The sequence below is a fragment of the Centruroides sculpturatus genome, unplaced genomic scaffold, assembly GCF_000671375.1.
Source record: "Centruroides sculpturatus isolate CEXI.00-Female unplaced genomic scaffold, Cexi_2.0 scaffold1961, whole genome shotgun sequence".
NCBI classification, from domain to species: domain Eukaryota; kingdom Metazoa; phylum Arthropoda; class Arachnida; order Scorpiones; family Buthidae; genus Centruroides; species Centruroides sculpturatus.
Genome location: NW_019386274.1, coordinates 24,472 through 43,829, shown reverse-complemented (window position 1 = coordinate 43,829; position 19,358 = coordinate 24,472). Strand labels below are relative to the sequence as shown.

General features: G+C 31.9%; 1 protein-coding gene across 1 annotated transcript; it reads right to left on the bottom strand.

Annotated features, from left to right (window-relative positions):
* Positions 1-8,383: 8,383 nt before the first annotated feature.
* LOC111614355 (serine/threonine-protein kinase Aurora-3-like) lies at positions 8,384-11,470 on the bottom strand. Its single transcript, XM_023355730.1, has 11 exons — positions 11,411-11,470; positions 11,276-11,339; positions 10,992-11,159; positions 10,737-10,916; positions 10,386-10,480; positions 10,166-10,302; positions 9,999-10,084; positions 9,859-9,934; positions 9,646-9,783; positions 9,494-9,573; positions 8,384-8,586 (listed from the first exon to the last, which is right to left on the bottom strand). Exons 1-11 carry the CDS (start codon positions 11,422-11,424, stop codon positions 8,500-8,502), a joined length of 1,125 nt encoding a protein of 374 aa, XP_023211498.1. The 5' UTR covers positions 11,425-11,470; the 3' UTR covers positions 8,384-8,499.
* Positions 11,471-19,358: the final 7,888 nt, after the last annotated feature.

The window sequence follows — 19,358 nt, the reverse complement described above, 5'->3', positions numbered from 1 at the left end:
ATTGGTGCGTGTTAGATGCAAAATTGAGTCATGTTTCATCATGAGCCATTTATAAGGACATGTTGAACAAAGTACCGAAAAAAGTACCGAAATTCACTGCAATAAATGTTATTTTTTATTGACTAATAAATAATATTGTATTGTATTCATTATTATGTACAACAAAGTAAGTACATACCTAGTACCATTCACAATTAAGTAAATAGAACATACAGAAAATTACAGTAATGCCAGTGTAATAATAATTAGTTACATTATGCATTAAATTACAAAATGAAAAGATAAAATAGGGAAATAAAGTAAATGTCTCGATCATGTTAAAAAATATTACTTACAACACTGTTGACAAACAATAGCTCCGGTGATTTCCTTTATCTTTTTACTTTTCCGGCTCTGTTATAGAGTACATAAGAGAGTGAAAACTTTTTTATTCGTCAAAAAGTTATCCCCCAAATACTTTTACATCATTACACTTAGGAACGTTAAGACATCGAGAAATGCAAAAAATCGACAGTTTTTTTCTATATTTTATGAATTCGTGGATCACCATATTTCCTTCTGTTATATATAACAGTCAGAAAAGTAAAAATAGCACTGCAGTAAATGCTACTTAAGTTCTTCATACGAATCAATAGTAAATCTTGCTTTTTCGAGTACCAACATCTTTTTCAGAAGATTCATAAACAGAAAATCAACATTATTCAATTTTCTATGATAATTTGAAAAAAAAAATCGAACTTAAATTAAGGCGTTGATTAAACATTTGCATGTGATTTTAATGCTATTTTTTCTTTCGATTTTTTTAGCATTATTTCATAAAATCATATTAAAACTTATCAATTCAGTATCCATGCGAATTTCCTTCATAAATACACGATTAAATTATATTATATATTTTTAAAATACGAAGATAACATTTTTATCAGTAACAAATTTGATTTAATTTCAATTTTAAATAGATAATACAAACAATTCTATAAATTAAACAGCAGTATTTAATGGAAATACTTTTATTTGAATTACAATAAGATAATGTAATATTATTATATCATATAACGTATAAGTGATTAAATTACATTTAATACTCAGAATTGTGATTTGTGAGTGAAACGTACTTACATTTAAAAATTTCTTTTTCTATTTTAAAATGTAGAAAACAAAAAAATTTTTAAAAATTTTTTTACAATTTAGAGTTCATAACAATAAGATGCGTAGCCAATATTTAAATCTATGAATTTCTCATTTGATATTGCAATATATAATAACCGACTGCAATGTTAATAATATTAAGAATGACATTAATGTTCAAAGAAAATGCTTTCCAAACCGTAATTTCTGGTAGATTCTGTAAACATTTGACAGAGAATCGAAAGCACCATTCTTAAACCCATTTATCTCTGGAAAATGATCTAAAAAGTTTTTCTAATCTCTAGAGAATAGAAAAACTTTGTGTATAGCACTGGATATATTTTTTGCTGCAGCTGTTATTCGCGAACAAATCATACATATTTGAAAAAATAAATAAAATAAAAAGAAGATAAAACACATTAACTTAACGATAGACTTTTTAGTAATTTCTATACTTATCGAAGAAAAACCTAGAGTAAAACCGCATCCCATATAAACTGTCCAAAAAATAAAAGTTGAGAATAAATATCTACTATGGAATTCACTATTTTCAAATTATAAAAGTAAATCAAAGATATCGAATATAATTTTTTGTTTAGATCTGTCGGTGCAATGATTCTCTCGTGCAAACAGTTAATTATAAATTTGTCCAAAAATAAAATGTGAATAAAATAAAATAAAAATAATATTTAAACTGATAGACGTAAACAATTGATATAAATTTAAAAAGTTTTATTAAGTAAAATTTATATACACGTTTAATTGTTCAACAGAATTATAATTGTAGCTTAGACATATGATAACTGCGATAGTTTCCATTTGTTTTCATTCGGGTGTCCAGTGTTGACACGCGCGTTGCTAACGAAAATCCATTATTTTCCGCTCAGAAATTCATCGTCACTTCAGAGATTTCAAACGACCGAAGACGGTGCTAAGTTGTCACCGTCGACTTTAATTAACTGAAGTGGAAGTCCCTCGTAAGCGATGACGAAGGACATGTATCATTCCAAAAATTGCCACCAGGCAAGGGAAGACGCCAAACCGCCATTAAAAGTCACATCCGGTCATTAGGTCAAAGCCAGGTAAAAGTCCACATCCGGATAAAAATGTCACAATCGGGAATAATAGTCACATCCGAGTAAAAATGTCACAATCGGTGGAAAAGTCACATTTAATAAGAAGACCTCGGAGATGTATTTCTTCCAGAATAAGAAGATCTTCCACCAAGGCTTCTTTTTCCTCTTTTTCAGGATCGATTTACACTTCCCTTCCACTCGTTCCTCGCGTGCCTCTCTCTGCACCGACCATTCCGGAACTTCTGGATATCTCTGTTCGAGGTAGTCGATGACAGACAAGGTGCACTCATCGGGAATGGTGACAATCATCCGTTTCTTGTCGGGTTCCTTCGCACCCTCCAGCACTTCTTTCGGACGCACGCGAATCAGTCGAATCGAAGAGGAAGACGTTCATGTTGACGAAAACCTTTCCTCCGCACTCTGTCCTCCAAAGGTATTCCAATTCTTTAAAACTTTAAAATTGTCCATCCTGCAAACAATAAAAACAGAGTATTAAATATTTTAGGACGAACGTTAATTTAATAGAATACTATAAAATCTTAATATAAATACGACAGAAAATTATAGAAAATGATCGTTTTAAGTATAAGAAAAAATCTAAACAAAAATGAATATAAAGTTGTAACGGAATACTCGTTGTGGGAAAATTATCGCTGCTAATTGTGATTTAGTACCTAACAATGTTAAAAAATACCTAAATCTAGAAAGATCAGGGACTAAACTTACTTAAAATTATCGCAAAAGCTATAGCAAAACTTCGAAAACACTCGAAACAATCGCATTCGAACAAAGCAACAGACAATTGTCGAAATTCTATTGTTGCTTTGCGTCTCAGTTTAATGCTAAAAATTTTGATATTTTGACAGAATTTCGATTTCGGAGTTTCTGACTTCTTCTGTCTATAGACGGACCATTCTGCTTTTTCTCTGTAGTTTTTCACTCATGCCCACAGAGACGAGGTGTAATACATTTTGCTAGAGTTGGGATGATCGAAGACACTCATAAACTTTGATTCCACTTAAATTGAGCAATGGTAGAGTCTTCTGGAACTGTTGTTCTATATTGTTGTTGGGCTGCAATTTGAACCCATTGTGATATATAAATGCCCACTGTCGTCCATTCTTCTCAATCTCGAGAACGCAGTTATGTAGATGAAAGTCGAGATCACATATCAAAAGATTAGGAGTATATATAAACTTTCGATGCAAGGCGGAAGTCACATTATTTTCATTCAAAACATTTCCCCTGAAAGGAGTTAAATAGATGACAGGCACGACTCTTTTGCTGACAGGAAATGAATGATGTACAGAAACGAGACACTACAGTAGTAATTTGAGTTGGACGGCATATATTTTAAATGAAATAAATTAAAAATATAATTAAAAATTACCGCCCGGAATTTTGACCATGTCACAATAAACAATTTCCCGTTAATTTTTTAATTGCAACTTTAAGAACTTCGAAAATAAATTGCTTATAAAAAAAATAATATCGTTCTTCTTTTCTGTGCGGGTGATTTAAATATTTTGTTCACAAGAACTTACGATATTTCACACAAACAAAACTTACAGGTCTTTGGTGTTTTCGCTTAAAACGACAAACAGGCAAACTTTAATTAATTAAAATCACGAAACATCATAAGCATTAAAATCTAATAACTTTGATACGTTAAGATTACTGCGATTTAAACACTTATTTGATTTGTTTATGAAAAAAGGTAAAGTATAAAACGTGATTACTATTACGACAGCGACTACAACGGGTAGGCTAGATATTTATTGGTGAAAAACGTTTGGCTATTATAACACAACTAGCTGTTACCCGCGACTTCGTCAGCGGAGGTTTTGCAAGCAAACCCCATTTACATCCAATATTTCAATAACCATAGTAATTGTTATATAACACCTACCGCTGAAGAGAATTGCCGAAAATCAAACGAACTATTTTCAATTTGATCAATTTTCTGAAACGTTTACAATCGTTCTATAATCGAACCAANAACTGTGTACCAAATTTCACCTCTTTAGGTTAAGCGGTTTGCTCTGGGCGATGATGAATCAGTGAATGAATGAGTGAGTCAGTCAGGACAAGCAATTTTATATATTTAGATAAATATTCCAATGAACATTTTTGATTGAGTACAATACGGTAACACATAGGCACTGTATGCTATCCTGTGGCAGATATTTTTACAGATATTGCAAACGCCACTTGTAGGTCGCCAGAAAAAACATTAAAAACAAAAACACAGAATAATAGATTAATGGAAGTAACTGCGATAGAAACTATAATATTAACGCTTATATTGTTCTAAAATCAGAAACATTTCGACTTATCTTACAAATGAATAACACTAATAAGAATTTACTGTAAGCATTACAATTATGATTCCATATACTTTCGAAAAATTACACGTTCGAAATAGCACTATTAGAATCATTATATTTCTAAAAGTTTTACTAATTACGTACGTACAATTGCCATTATTATTGTACTATAATGTTTACACAGAATCGAAATAAAGTGATAGTCTAATATCTCACCCCATGGCTTGTGGAATACATTTCTTTTCGGCCCCAACGAAAGAAAATAAATCGAACACATCAATGATCTAATGTATCAAGTTTCCTAAAACACTAATCACAACACTTTCTTTTCCACCAGATAAAAAACTTTCTCAGCGTAAATCCTGAATGTTCCAACACAAACTCTACTATTCTACTCTACTAATCCAAAAAATTATTCTTAAACCATGACCCAATTAATGAAACAAATGGATTCTGTTGTAGCATGTCTCTGTTCATTTGTTTAAATGAATGTTTATATTTCATTTTTTTAATTCTATCTGAAGCAATTGTTAACTAACAAACACAAAGTTTTTTAGATCCACATCTCGAAGATTTATGTTAATGCGACAACGAGATTCTTTATCTATTAACCAACGTTGAAACTAATTTCGCCTATTTTTACGATTTTACAGAGTCTTTTTTCAAAATTTTTGGTAATATCGATTTAAAATAATTAGAGAAACAAATTGGAACGAAAAAATAATCAATTCATTGTTGTAAATCTCACAACATGCGAAGGACAAGACAAAAGGAATAACTGTCGTTTCCCCCTTTTTCGATGGTGTTGGATGATCGATGTTAAGCTATCCATGTCACACGGACCTATGGTCTTCACCAAATAAAGGACTGAGTAAACAAGAAAGACGACGAAAAGAAGAAGAACACAAAAAGAGAAAGTGGAAAACGAACAAAAGATAACTCTTTTCTTGGTATGCTGTCAGCCGTGCAGTTCGGACACCCCGAAGTTGTTTGTGTACGTATTTTGTCAGAAAAAAATGACAGAGACTTTAGAACTTAAATGCACCACGTAATATTACATACTGAACAACGCCTTTTATGAACAAATTTTTTACACTATTTTTCTTCCTTTCTTATTAATTAAATAGTACGTGTACCAATTTCGGTTTTATTTTAGTTATTCCTTCAAGCTACCTACAGCTAAAAGATACTACTTTTACCAGTACGCGGTTCTTCCTAGTATTGGTGCAATCTGTTCGATCGCTTTTCAAACGATTCTTTTCGTTTCTGCAATTTTCCCATTCTTCTTTTGCATGTAGTCTTCATTTGAATATAATTTAACCGCAAATACTTCCAAAAAGTTTCTTCATTCGTAATTAATTGAACTAAAATTTAGAAGAATTGTGGACGTATATTTTCCCAGTGAAGTCCGTCCGTTCGGCTACCCGTCTTTCCTTAATTTCGAGAACGTAGTTAAGACCAGAAAGAAATAACAGAGCAACATTTACAACCCCAATTTACTATACAGAAACTTCGAAGAGAACCGAAAGTAACTTAATATCAATTCCGAAATATTTACCGCATAGATCAGTGATTCTCAAACTATTTCGATCCACCGCCCCCTTTGTTCCATAAAGTTATACCCAACGCCCCCTAATCCATTTTCTCTTGTGTGAGAAAAGGATTGGAAATATTCTTAGGAAAACTTTTCTATGAATCTCATACTTTGTGCCCTTACTGTACTGTACATTGTTCTTATCATCTGGAAACCATTAAATGCAATGTTTCCTCTTATCAGCCCCAATTTTGCCTTTGGTCACCGTTCAATACCCTGCCTCTATCATAGATCTATTCATCGCGCCAGAAGGGGGCGTTATTGCTTACTTTGAGAAACGCTGAGCTAAATAAAAGTCAATGTGTTAGAAATATTCAAGTTGTGACCTTCAATAAAAAATAAAAAATATATAAAATGTCAACATTTTATATATATTCCGTCGAATTTTTATATATAGAATTTGTCTGCCGTCGCCCCTCTATATTTCCTTAACGCCCCCAATTCTTTTTGAGCCTTCTACTGCCCCCCTGAAAGCCTCCAGCGCCCACAAGGGGGCGTTATCGCCCACTTTGAGAAACGCTGGCATAGATGATGGCACGAATCTTTTTTTAAAGGACAGTATAATGCACATAAGCAAACAACTATTCCAGATTGTCTTTCGAAACTCTTCTTTCATTCATAAGTTATTCAGTGATCGTAGTAGCGTGCGGCAACCCCAAAGTTTAATTTAAAATATCCTTTTCTATTGAAAGCAACGCTAGTGACCTCTGACTGAGTGTTCCTTGCCGATGTATCAATTCGATCATAGTTGAAAAACTGCACTCAACACACGCACTCGTAGACCGTATCGTAAAAATTAATAATATTAAGTCATATAATTTTTTTGGTACGTCTTTGTTCAAATCGTCATAAATTATAATATCTTTTATGTTCTAAGAAAGACTTGCAAATATAGTCTGAACATCAGTATAAATATTGCAATTCTTTACGTAATTTAGATAAATCAAAAAATTCTTCAAAAAATTGTGAGATTCGGGAGGTGATTGAAAAGAATTATAACTGCTATTTATTGATGCGTCGATATGTAAACAATTACACGGTGAAAATATAGTCGTCCAATTTATTTTAATTCTCACCGCCCTAACCGGCCCAGTGATGGCGCACTCAAAGTGTCATCATTAGAAAAGAAAATTATCTGATCGAATTTCCACAAAGAATGGAGATATAACGGCCGTGCACCCGATCTTCGGCGCGGACATACCAGGTAGAGTCGAATCGAGCTGCCGTCTGGCCAGCGCCCATCTCACGACTCCTTAGTAACTATTACGGGAAGATCTGGCAAAACCAGAGAGAGAGGGACGTGCAAGACATAACGCCCTGACCAATGAATAAGAGTGGAGATCGTCGGTCCAAGTAAGACCCTGAATAAAGCATTCAGAGTAAGTGTCTGAATTCCTGACTCATAGAGGGTCTTAAGTGCATCACGAAAAGCATATAAACACTATGTAATCCTCATAAAAAACTAACCGCCGAGACTACTTCGAATAGTTGCACGATTGTCTTCCCCACCATCGCACGAGTTTGGTGCTCTGTAAAGCGCGCGAATGCCTGTAATCTGCTGCTCTACACTAATCAGATATTTTCGCCGTTCAAACTGTTCCGTATTCGACGATACAGCGCTTCCGTTAAGAATATGCATATATGAATTTATATTCGAATATACAATCTTATCGTTATTTTTCACACGTATAAAAATTTGTAATAAAATACATAATGCAATATCATAAAATGTTAATTTTAAGTAATTAAAAATACGCTAAAATATGAAATTAATCGCACAATACAGTGATTCTCAAACACTGCAAATATCCATACATAAGCGACGTCAGACAAGTAGTTTGATCGGTTTTACCTTCCTAGAGCGCGTTTGAAAATTGTAACCAGTGTTACGGGTAATTACCGGTAGTTACCAAGGAGTTTAGAAAATACCTAAATAAACAACTTCGTTTAAAAATCACTGTTATGACGTCACTGGTTGTTCTGCGATACTTACCAAAGTAACCGTGTGTGAAGCCAAATTTTTAAATTATTAAAGTGCACCGTGACGAAAAAAAGTTGAGAATAACTGGAACAATATGTATTTATATTTAAAATAAAACGAGGGAAGCGGCATTTCAACAGCTTCTGTAAACAGCGTGCCACTGAGTAATTCCTAATTACATATCATTTATAATAATGTATTTAAGATGCGGATCATATAAAAATCAGCCAGTAACACAATCAATATGTGCGGAAACCATTAGTAATTAATTACGCTTTATTTATAACGAATAAAGCATGAAATCAAACGAAAACTTTTGTGTATATTTAAAATTAAAATAAAAGGACAGAAATAATTCATTCGAACATTTCTGTGCATCTCTTAAATAATAATTTAATTTTCTGGCATTATAGGCCACGACACATCATCGAAAAATTTGTGATTTTTGATGTTTTCTTCTGTAAGACGTTCCTCAGGATTCTGAAATGGTCAACAATAATATTAGTTATTTGTCAGCCCGGGCCTGACGAAAAAAATTTATTCAAACAAATTTTTCGAGAGAAAAATCATCCAAGAGATGATAAAACCTGTTTCTCACGGACTTACTTCCTTATTGTAGGTGACACATTGAATGTGTCACCCGAAACCAACGAGCCAACATTTGAATATTGGACCTGAAATACTAAAAATCTTAACCAAGACATGGGAAAAACCCAGAAGAAGCCCTTTAATAAAAGGGAGGGGTGATGACAACAAGGAGCAGTCGTCTTCACAATTTCTAAAGTGTATGTGTGTGTGTGTGTGTTCCGACCGTCGTCGCTCGCCGAAGCCCAAGAAGACAAAAAGGGATTGCTCTCCGAACTGAGTTGCCGAACTTTCACATCTACGTCGCATCGATACGTCTAGGACTCACGAGTATTTTAAGGTATTTATCATCTCGCGAACTTACTGCGAGCTCTCTCTCCCGGTCAGGGTCGCGAAAAGTTTATCCCTGTCTTTTTAGCAATCGGGCTAAGCATCTATAATAGTTTTTGTAGCCATTGTGCAAAGCTTCTGAAATGTAAATAATAGTTACCAATAAACGAGTATTTTTTGTTAAATGTTAATCTGTGGTATGTAGGCCTACTTCTTTCGGTAGTCTCCTTCTGCTTTTATTCCGAATCCGGAAGCCTACAAGCGCGACCGTTCGCGCTTGTAGGCTTCCGGATTCGGATCACATTAATTATAAACATGTAAGATTGTATGGTTTAAGATAATATAAAACGTATAGTATATCAAAATAAACTACACAACATATTAAAAAAAATATTCAAAAACATTTTTCTCTCGTGAAATGTATAGTACAAAAATCAGAAAATTAATTACATAAAATGCATTATAAACTTACTTTCTGTAACAAATCCTGGATTATTTGTTTCGCGTCCTGCGATAGTTCAAAAGGATACGTCAACTCCACTTCTTCAGCAACTGCAATGGCATTTTTATATTAATTAATCATCGTTTTCTTTATTTCTTAACCACTTTTGAATTGATACTTACTTTGCAATTTTTCGGTTATCGGCAACGACTGGAAATCTTCAATGGTCATAATTTCTTCCAAGTAAATGTTCATTGGAGTTTTTCCTACCAAAATCTGATATAATACAACTCCAAACGCCCACCAATCGCAGTAAGCGTCTGTAAACCATACATTGATTTTACCAATAAAAGAAAGAAATGAAAAATTCATTAAATGTAAATAACATTTCTTACCGTATTCCTTCCTTTGAAGAATTTCTGGGCATAAATAGAACAGAGTGCCGCAGAAGTCTGTTGGACGGCGTTCGAACTGAAAAAAATTAAATTATAAGAAAAGCACAGTTGAAGAAAAGCAAGAGGCGTATAGTACTTACTGTGCACAGACCAAAGTCAATCAAATGTGCTCCATTTTTCTTATCTATTAAGACGTTGTTTGAGCTTATATCTCTGTGAATAATTTCTATCGGAGAGAGTAAAATAATTTATCACACTGTGCATACATAAGAAAATTTATATGTTTAAATATATTTAGATAAAATACCTTTATCGTGAATGTAAATGATGGCGGAAGCAAGTTGTGCACCGATCGTCTTAGCTTGGAATTCCGATAATATTCCATTTATTTCCAAGAAGTCGGTCAAATTCTCTCCATTCACGTAATCACAGACGAAACAGTGACTGAAAAACACGAATAGTTTATTACCCGAAACACGTAAGATATTACAAATCAGTAGACTAATATTAAAAAACGTAAAGCTTACCTAATATCAGTTTCGAATAATCCAATAAAACTGACAATGTGAGGGTGACTGGATACTCGGCGCCAAGCAACTCCTTCTTTGTCAATATTGAATTGCTGAAATAAATAATTAATATATGCAAAATATGAAATTAATATATTATCTATTAGTTGTTTATAGAATATTTTTGAAAAGTATTAACAACAACATTATTATATAAATGAACTGTGTTTCTTCAGTCAATTTTACATACTTCATGTGCCAAAGATGAAATAAAGTACAGTAATATATTGTTGGATTCTACCAACTCCTTTACAGACATTTTATCGTTTTTAGATAGAAACAATATGGAAAACAATGCTCAATGCATACCTGATTTACTAGAAACCGTCGCTTCTTGATGGCTTTGACAGCAATCGCTTTGTCAGAACTTTTAGACCGACCAACATAGACTGTGCCAAAAGATCCTTCACCAATTTCTTGGAATTTATACTTGTCTTGTGTATTGATTAGACGTTCAATTCCAGATTGGAAACCTTCCGATTCGCACTTCTACAATTATAAAATATTTTAGTTGCAAAGTTCGTTAATTGAAAACAGGGAAAAGCAAAGAAACTCGAGTGTTACCGGTGAATCGAAAGTTTCTCCTTTTACGCAACAACAGCGCAACAGTTTACAAAATATACTTTTGACAAACTGCTTAAATCCTCCAATTTTCTTAGGCTTGCTTACCTCGAATCGTGAATCTCCTTTGTAAGCGGAGAAACACTCATTGTCGGGCAAATCATTGTATTTCTACGGAAAGTCAAAGAAATAATATTTGTTACTCTTAATTCATATTACAAAATCGAGTAAAGATCTATTAAATGACTTTTAATCAAAAAATTCGTAAATGTAATTAAATAACTTACATTATTAATCCAATAATTCTGATTTTGCTGACCGTCCGGTTCAGCGCCATCACTTCTATCATAACTAAATTGATGAAATTTTAAATTAATATCAAAGAAATGTCATTCGTAAACATTACTTTTGATTAAATTTACCTCTCTTCCTTCATTTTTTCACTGGAAAATCGCGAACGAATAATTTCCAAACTTCTTTTCATTTCGCTTCAACAATTGAAACAATTGAAAATTGTTACATCGACAACATTGTTAAAAAATGGCATTAAAATTAATGTTGTTTTATCGATTTATATGAAATGTTGTCATACACGTAATTGTGAATGAAAATTTAAATCTAGTAAGGTGTTTCTTAACTTTCTCGTTAACATTTACAATCTCTTACAATTTTATTGAAAATTTTTTATATAGAAGATACAATTATTTTTATTTATATAGAAGATACAATTTATTATAAAATGTCGAAAAACTCTATTTTTTGGATATAAATGAGTTTTATATGATAAGAATAACGATGAAAATCTTTGTTAGGCCCGACTCTTTTCGAGACATTTCTATCACCTCACACCATCAACATTAAACTAATAAAATTAAATAGCATCAATCTCGCAGTACCCAAACTTCTCTGCTTCAAAACTATAGACATTTTCGATAAAGGCACAGGAATCGTTTCCATGAAAGTGAACTAATTTCTGCTCTTTTACACGAACAAAACAAACCCGAAGTTTTCTCATTTCTCGACGATTAACGGTCTTCCGACTTCAAAAAATGTATGCAAAATTTCGGGAATTGCTCGGTTTTTACCCATCATTATTTTTTTTCTTCCGTTATATATGACAGAAGGAATATGAAAATGGTTCAAAAGAATATGTGTCTTTACAGCGAACAAACTTTTATTATTCCGGACGAAACACTAACGCCTTTGTATTTATTATAATCTTCACAAGTGGCTCTGTTATATATAAAAGAAACGCTTTAGTGTCCGAGTGGATTAAACCATCGAGCACGTGGTTACCGACGTGAAAGTTTTCGGATTTTCTTCACTTGTCTCGCACCCTAATAAAGACCAATTTTCTGCAGAAAAACACTTTCCTTAAGACATTTCTTTCGATGTTCTTCGATGGCGGGTATGAATAAATCAAATCTATCATAACCTTTCGACAAAATTTGAAACACTGACGACCATGAGGGTCAGTAAATGACCCCTTTAATAAATACTTTAATTAACGTATAATATAAAATAAAACACAACAATTAGCTTCATATGCATTTACTGTACTTTGCAACACCCAACGGTCTTGGTTTTACTGCAGGATCATAGAGTTGTTCTGCAGTTTTGCTTAGCAACATTACTGGTATGCCTTGTCTGATATAGTGTACTCTTTATTCAATTTTTCGGGATGTAATTAACTTGAATTGTCAATATATGCAGAGAACAGAATTGAAAAAATTATACCGTTAACGTAATACAGAAAATACAAAAGATACTTAAAAAATACAAGTAAGCCTTCACCGCATACAAATAAGTTTGGGGAGTGTATAGTGTATAAACTAAGTAGTACAGGTAAGGAAAACGATAATTTTATTGGTGAAACGAGGAGAAAGTTACGTACGAGATCGGAGGAACATGTGACGTCAATTCGATTAGATTATAGACAGTATTCTTAGTTGTTGTGTTGCGCGGACACGGTTGTACGATAAGTAAAAAGAATGTTACGATTGTAAAAATTTTATATAAAAAACTATTTTAGAAACGAACTGAATTATTATAACAGTTAAATTCGATTAATTTAAATAAAAGTATGGATGTAGATGTCATTTGGCAAAGTCTACTACAGAAGCACTGTTATAAGAAAGAGCAGTCATAAAACGTTCTTCTTAACGTCTTCGGAATTGTCATCAGCTGTTGATAAGAAGTAACTAGTTAAAATTGTACGAATTTTTCTCGGCACTTTTATGTGTCGATGTATTTTTTTATTTAATTTTTTTGCATCATTTTTTTCATTTCTCTTTTAAAACAAGGAAGTTTCTACTAAACGTTTCGAAGAACNATTTTTTGCATCATTTTTTTTATTTTTCTTATAAAACAGAGAAGTTTCTACTAAACGTTTCGAAGAACGTATTGTGATGTTACTGTGATGTGTTTAAGTAAGAATTCGAGATTGATAATTGAATGTATATTATATTTTTTCCCCGTCGTTTCAGGTAAAAGCATATATTTTTAATTAAATAATTTTTAAAAATAAGATTAAAAATTGCATCCCGGCATTATGACGATTTCACAATAATTAATTGCTTGTTTTACTTAAATAGCTTTTATAAGATTGTTTTTCGAAACTCTTATTCATAAGTCATTCAGTGATTCTAGTAGCGTGCGGCGACCTCAAAGTCGTCGATTCCATCAAAGTATTTAAAACCTTCTTTTGTATTGAAAGCAACGCTAGAGACCTCTGACTGAGTGTTTCTTGCCGATGTATCGATTCGATTCATGGTTGAAAAACTGCACTCAACACACGCACTCGTAGACCGTATCGTAAAAATTAATAATATTAAGTCATATAATTTTTTTGGTACGTCTTTGTTCAAATCGTCATAAATTATAATATCTTTTATGTTCTAAAAAAGACTTGCAAATATAGTCTGAACATCAATATAAATATTGCAATTCTCTACGTAATTTAGATAAATAAAAAAATTCTCCAGAAAATTGTGAGATCCGAGAGGTGATTGAAAAGAATTATAACTACTAATTGTTGATACGTCGATATGTAAACAATTATACGGTGAGAATCTAGTCATTCAATTTATTCTAATTCTTACCGCCCTAGCCGGCCCAGTGATGGCGCATTCAAAGTGTCATCATTAGAAAACATAAAATTATTTGATCGAATTTCCACACCGATTGGGGATATAACGACCGTGCATCCGATCTTCGGCGCGGACATACCAGGAAGAGTCGAATCGAGCTGCCTTTAGGCCAGCGCCCACTTCACGACTCCTTACTAACCGCCGATACTACTTCGACTAGATCCACGATCGTCTTCCTTACCATGGCATGAACATGATCCAAAAACATTGAGTTATTGTACTTAAAACTGTAATTAGAATTATACACTCTCTCGGTCCAAGTAGATATAAAGTACGGTATATATATAAATATGTATTATCCCACCAAGCAGATAATTGTAGATGTATGTAGATTTAGTAGCTTATACGTATCTCTTACTTTAGTCTATTAAACATTTATTATTAGATGACTTATCCTAACTCAAAGAACGGTCACTCTATCGGCGGACTCATGTAAGAAAACGTCCTCCTACTACATTCTAATCCGACAATTATCAGCAATCCAGTGACAAATGAGCGCAACTTGCCGTGCTGATATCGGAAAATGGTTTAGAGCTTTACACTTCAACCCCCGGCTTCTCACAAAATTAACTTAATTTAAAATTCAGAATTAAATCTGGACAAAACATACATAAACACAACAGGAAATATTCTTCACTTTTTAAGTCTTAAAACAATTCACTTAGTCAAATAGCTCCTTACGAGTGGCTAATGGATAGAATCGTTGGAAGCGTTATACGATATTTTGGTGTTTAGATCCACCAGCAATACAGTGTGAGTTTGGTGCTCTGTAAAGCGCGCGAATGCCTGAAATCTGACAGCTTTACATGTCGTGGCTATAATTTGGCTATGGGAAGGTTGCGGATACATCTTAATTAATAAAATCATCTCTGTTAGGTGGCGTTGATTGAAGTACGAGGTGTGCTTACCTTTAATGTAGAGCTTGTTAATTAAACCCTTTTAGTTAGAAATAAAGCTATTTTGTTGTCAAAGGATTGGGTTAATTGTGAATACTGATATTCCAGCATGAGTAAATTGTTATTTTTATTCACGCATTTTTAGTAATATTACGGGGTCGTTTCCTGGCATAACGTCTTTCGAGTGTTCTCGTCCAGTGGGAACAGGACATGACGCTGTTCAACTACCGAAACGAGTTTTTCATTTTAAAATGTTTATTTACAGTGCATATTTGACATCGACTAAAGGGAAAATTATTTTATTTTGTATACAGAATAGTCCGCTTTTAACGATGGTTTGAATTCAGGTGCATTAATACTCCGTTCTATTAATACTTTGAACATTATATGCCCAACGTTAGTAACAAACACACTGCCGAGTCGCCTGCACAAAAACACTTTACAATCCCTGAAATATATTAGAAAATTACTATATTTTTTATATTAATACTCTGTGAATTATAGTTTTGATTTTTTAATTCGATCAGTGTTGGATGCTATAATTACTTGCTACTTAAACATCTGTACTGCTCTGTGACATTCTTTATAGGTTTTATATTTTATATAATTGCATTAAATCATAATTGCATAGTTTAAATTCGATAACTCATCGTAGTTTTTAATTTTTATTCTCTAATTACTGTTTGAAATACACCAATTATTTGTTATTGTATTAATTTGTGAGAGGAAATGTAATTGAATATTTATAAAATTATTTATTAATAAAAATTATAAAATTATTATTTTTAGATAATAAAAAGAAAACTGACATTTCACAAAAGTTAATAGAATTTACTGAATCCACAGATAGGAAAAACGATGATTACGAAGGTTTATCTGGAGATGAATTCTCCCCTGAATATGGAAAAAAAGTTAAAAAATATTTTATATTTCTTTCTTAGTTTAGATTTATAATATAATTGATATCTCGTACTAAACTTTCAGTCACAATCATATTCTGACTTTCTATACCATGGACGAAATAATGTTTTAAATTAGCAAAATGAATTTTCAGTTTTAATGTCCAATTTGAATGAAACATTAATAATATAGTTAATCGAATTGTAAATATTTAAATCTTATTTTATATGTAAAATTACAAATGTTTTAATATGCTTATTAATTTTACGAAATTATCTGTGAATTTAGTATTAATGGCATTTCCATATGAAAATTTGCCTCTTTTTAATCGGAATTTTTTAAATTTCCATTTAAATAGACTATTTCTAGTCGTGCGATTCATTAAAATATTAATTTAATATTTACTAAATTTATATCATTTAATATTTGTCAGCATTCATACGTCGTTATTCTGGAAGAAATTTATTTCAAAACGAGCAAAAATTATTGTGACTTATTCACAATACCCGAATGTGATTTTTGATCGTATTTGAATTTATTTAATGTAAAATTATTTTCTCGATCTCAAATTAGCAGTGTCTTGCCTCTGTACGTCATACTTTTCCTACAATGACATAATCATACCAGTCATTCATGTAACTCCTTTCTGGAAAAACATTTTGAATTGAAATCATGTTAGTCTCGTTTTAGACCGTCAGCTTGTATATAGTTAATCCTTCTATATAAACATAAAATAAAAACAAGGGCTGGAAAGAATTGGTGCAGAAGGCCCCCCCCATTCTCTCCAGCCCTTGTTTTTATTTTCATTTATCTAACACGGTTCTAGAGATCAAGGAAGGACAGACAGTGGCAATTTATAGTTCTTCAATTTTTTCTAATTACATCCCAATTAAAAAACTTATATTTAACATATTTTACTAATTTTGATTATTGTTTTAAAAGTGAAATTATGTTAATATTCTGCGTAATATTTGATCACACGTATTTAATTTAATTAATATATTTAAAATTATTATTATTATTTTTCATTGATAAAAATATTTTTTCTTTTTCTAGGAAAGACGAGCGTGTTGGCAGAGTTTCGTGCAATTTCTTCGCCGACTGCCATTTTTGGTCCTTCCTTGCTGGAAACCGCCAAACTAACGCGGTTGATACGAAAGGAACCAGAAAAGATTCCAACAAATGAATCTCGGGGCATTTCGAGAATTTAAAAATTAAAATTTGCAAATCAATAAATTGTGAATTGATTTAATTTAGTTATTTTAAAATTTATTATAAAACTTTAATTATTCTTTCATAAAATGTATGATCTGTTTAAGTCATATAAATTAAGTTTCTAATGAATTAATCATTAAATAAAGCAATCTTTATTGGTTGATTGATAATAAAATTAAAGTTTAATTCACTTTGTATGAGGTTTTTCTTTTTTCCTCGCAAAAATTTCATTATATCTACCATCAAGAATAATGACAAAATGATATTTGTTCTCGTTTAGATATTTCTTCAGCTATTTTAAGATCTCAAAATAAGCATCTAAAAGTTTTTAAATAAACTTTAATATATGACATTAAAAATGACATGTGTGTGTGTAAAAATGACCGAAAAATTGGGAAATTATTTTTTTAAATTTTGCATTCACTTAATGCTGTAAGATATTAAAGTATTTTAAATAATATATATCTAGAAAAATCATATGGTAAAGCTTTTGACCTACGGTTGATTTCTTCACACGAACAATAGCAAGTGTTTATATTTAACTAGCTGTACTCGCGGCTTTTGCAATTTATAGAAATAATCCCCGTCGGTATTTCACTGAGATTCTCGATCATTAGTTGTTACTAATTTGGTAAAATTACTGATTTTTGTTTGTTTCAAACTATACACGAAACACATTTTAGTAAAATCAAGTCACAAAGTACAGCTCGAAGTCTTTACTGTGCTGAAGTTTATTTTTCATATTTATTATCATGGCGACATTGCTTCATTTAAAATTTTCTGTAATTGTAGTCTGTGTAGTGCGCACTTTATTCACATGTCGAGCCTTACTGTCAAAAGTTTCCTCTACTTAAATGTTTTTTCTGAGCTTTACTTTTTCAACCTGGTTTCATCATTTCTTTACGGGATTACTTAATTAAAAGCAATTATTGTCTCATTTTTACAAGATTTTTTTATTTATTTAAACAAGTCATATGAAGTCTTTTGGACGTTAAGGTTGGCAACTTTCACCACATGCGTGGCCATCGCAACCAGGGGCAGATCTAGGTTTTTCTGGGCCTAGGGCTTATTGAAGTCCAATGGGGCCCTATTTCTTTTTAATACAAATAATACTATAAATTATCATTATTATTATATTATTAACTATTTTTTACTATACGGTAAGTGCTCATTGTTAAAATTATTTTAATATTTTTTCATTATGATTTATGAAAAAGTATTTATGATAATAATTCAATTTTTGTGTTCCCTTGACACTTGGGGTCCCAGGGCTTAAACCCTATTAGTCCCTATGTAGATCCGCCCTTGGGTGCAGGGATCGCTTCTTTCCTTCCGGCTCCACTTCAATTCTATCGCGATACGCCAAATCGCGCGATGTCCTAGTTTGATATAAGTAAAACGAAAATATAAATTATTTAAGTTTGTGTTTTAATTTTTAATAACCGAAACTGCATTTCTAATATATTTACATCATTTTTAAAATTGTTATGATAACAATTCTGAAATTAATAAATATTGTTTAGGATTTTATCTTTAAATTTTTTCTTGGTAGTGACATATTATTCTTTAACCAAAAGAAACTTTTCAAAAATTATTTCCGCTCTGATTACTAAAAAAGTATCGTTTTTTTACTGTAGGTTTGGGCAGGCGCACAAAGGTTAATCCAGAAGAATGGTGTGCCATACTATTATCTGAAAACTTCTGAACAGCCAGGATTCAAACCCTGACTCTCCAGCACGACAGGATGATGCCTTTATCCTTCAGCATTCAGAAAAACGTCTTTTTAAAGTTTGTTTACAAAATAGTGATTGAAGTTGAATTATTCCTAGTATTTTTAATTCCAAAGGCAGTCCCAAACATTGTCCACGTTAAACTTTGTTAACATATTCTATTACGAGATTAAAAATTTTTGGTTCCGTCAATGACATCAATCCAATGTTCTGGTAAGAATTCATTATTTGTCGAAAATTTTCTTTCGTGATAATAAAAAAAATATCTTCAGAATAATCCATCGCGTTTGTAATAATAGGAGGAATTTTTTTTTTTTTTTGAATTATTATTTCAAGTTCGATTTTTAAATCATTTTGCCCAATATCGTTTTGAAATACAGCTATAAATAATATTGCTTAATATTGCACCATGATTTTCTGCAATGATATTTGGTTAAAATACGAATATAAAAATAGATAATAAAATATTACTATATAATT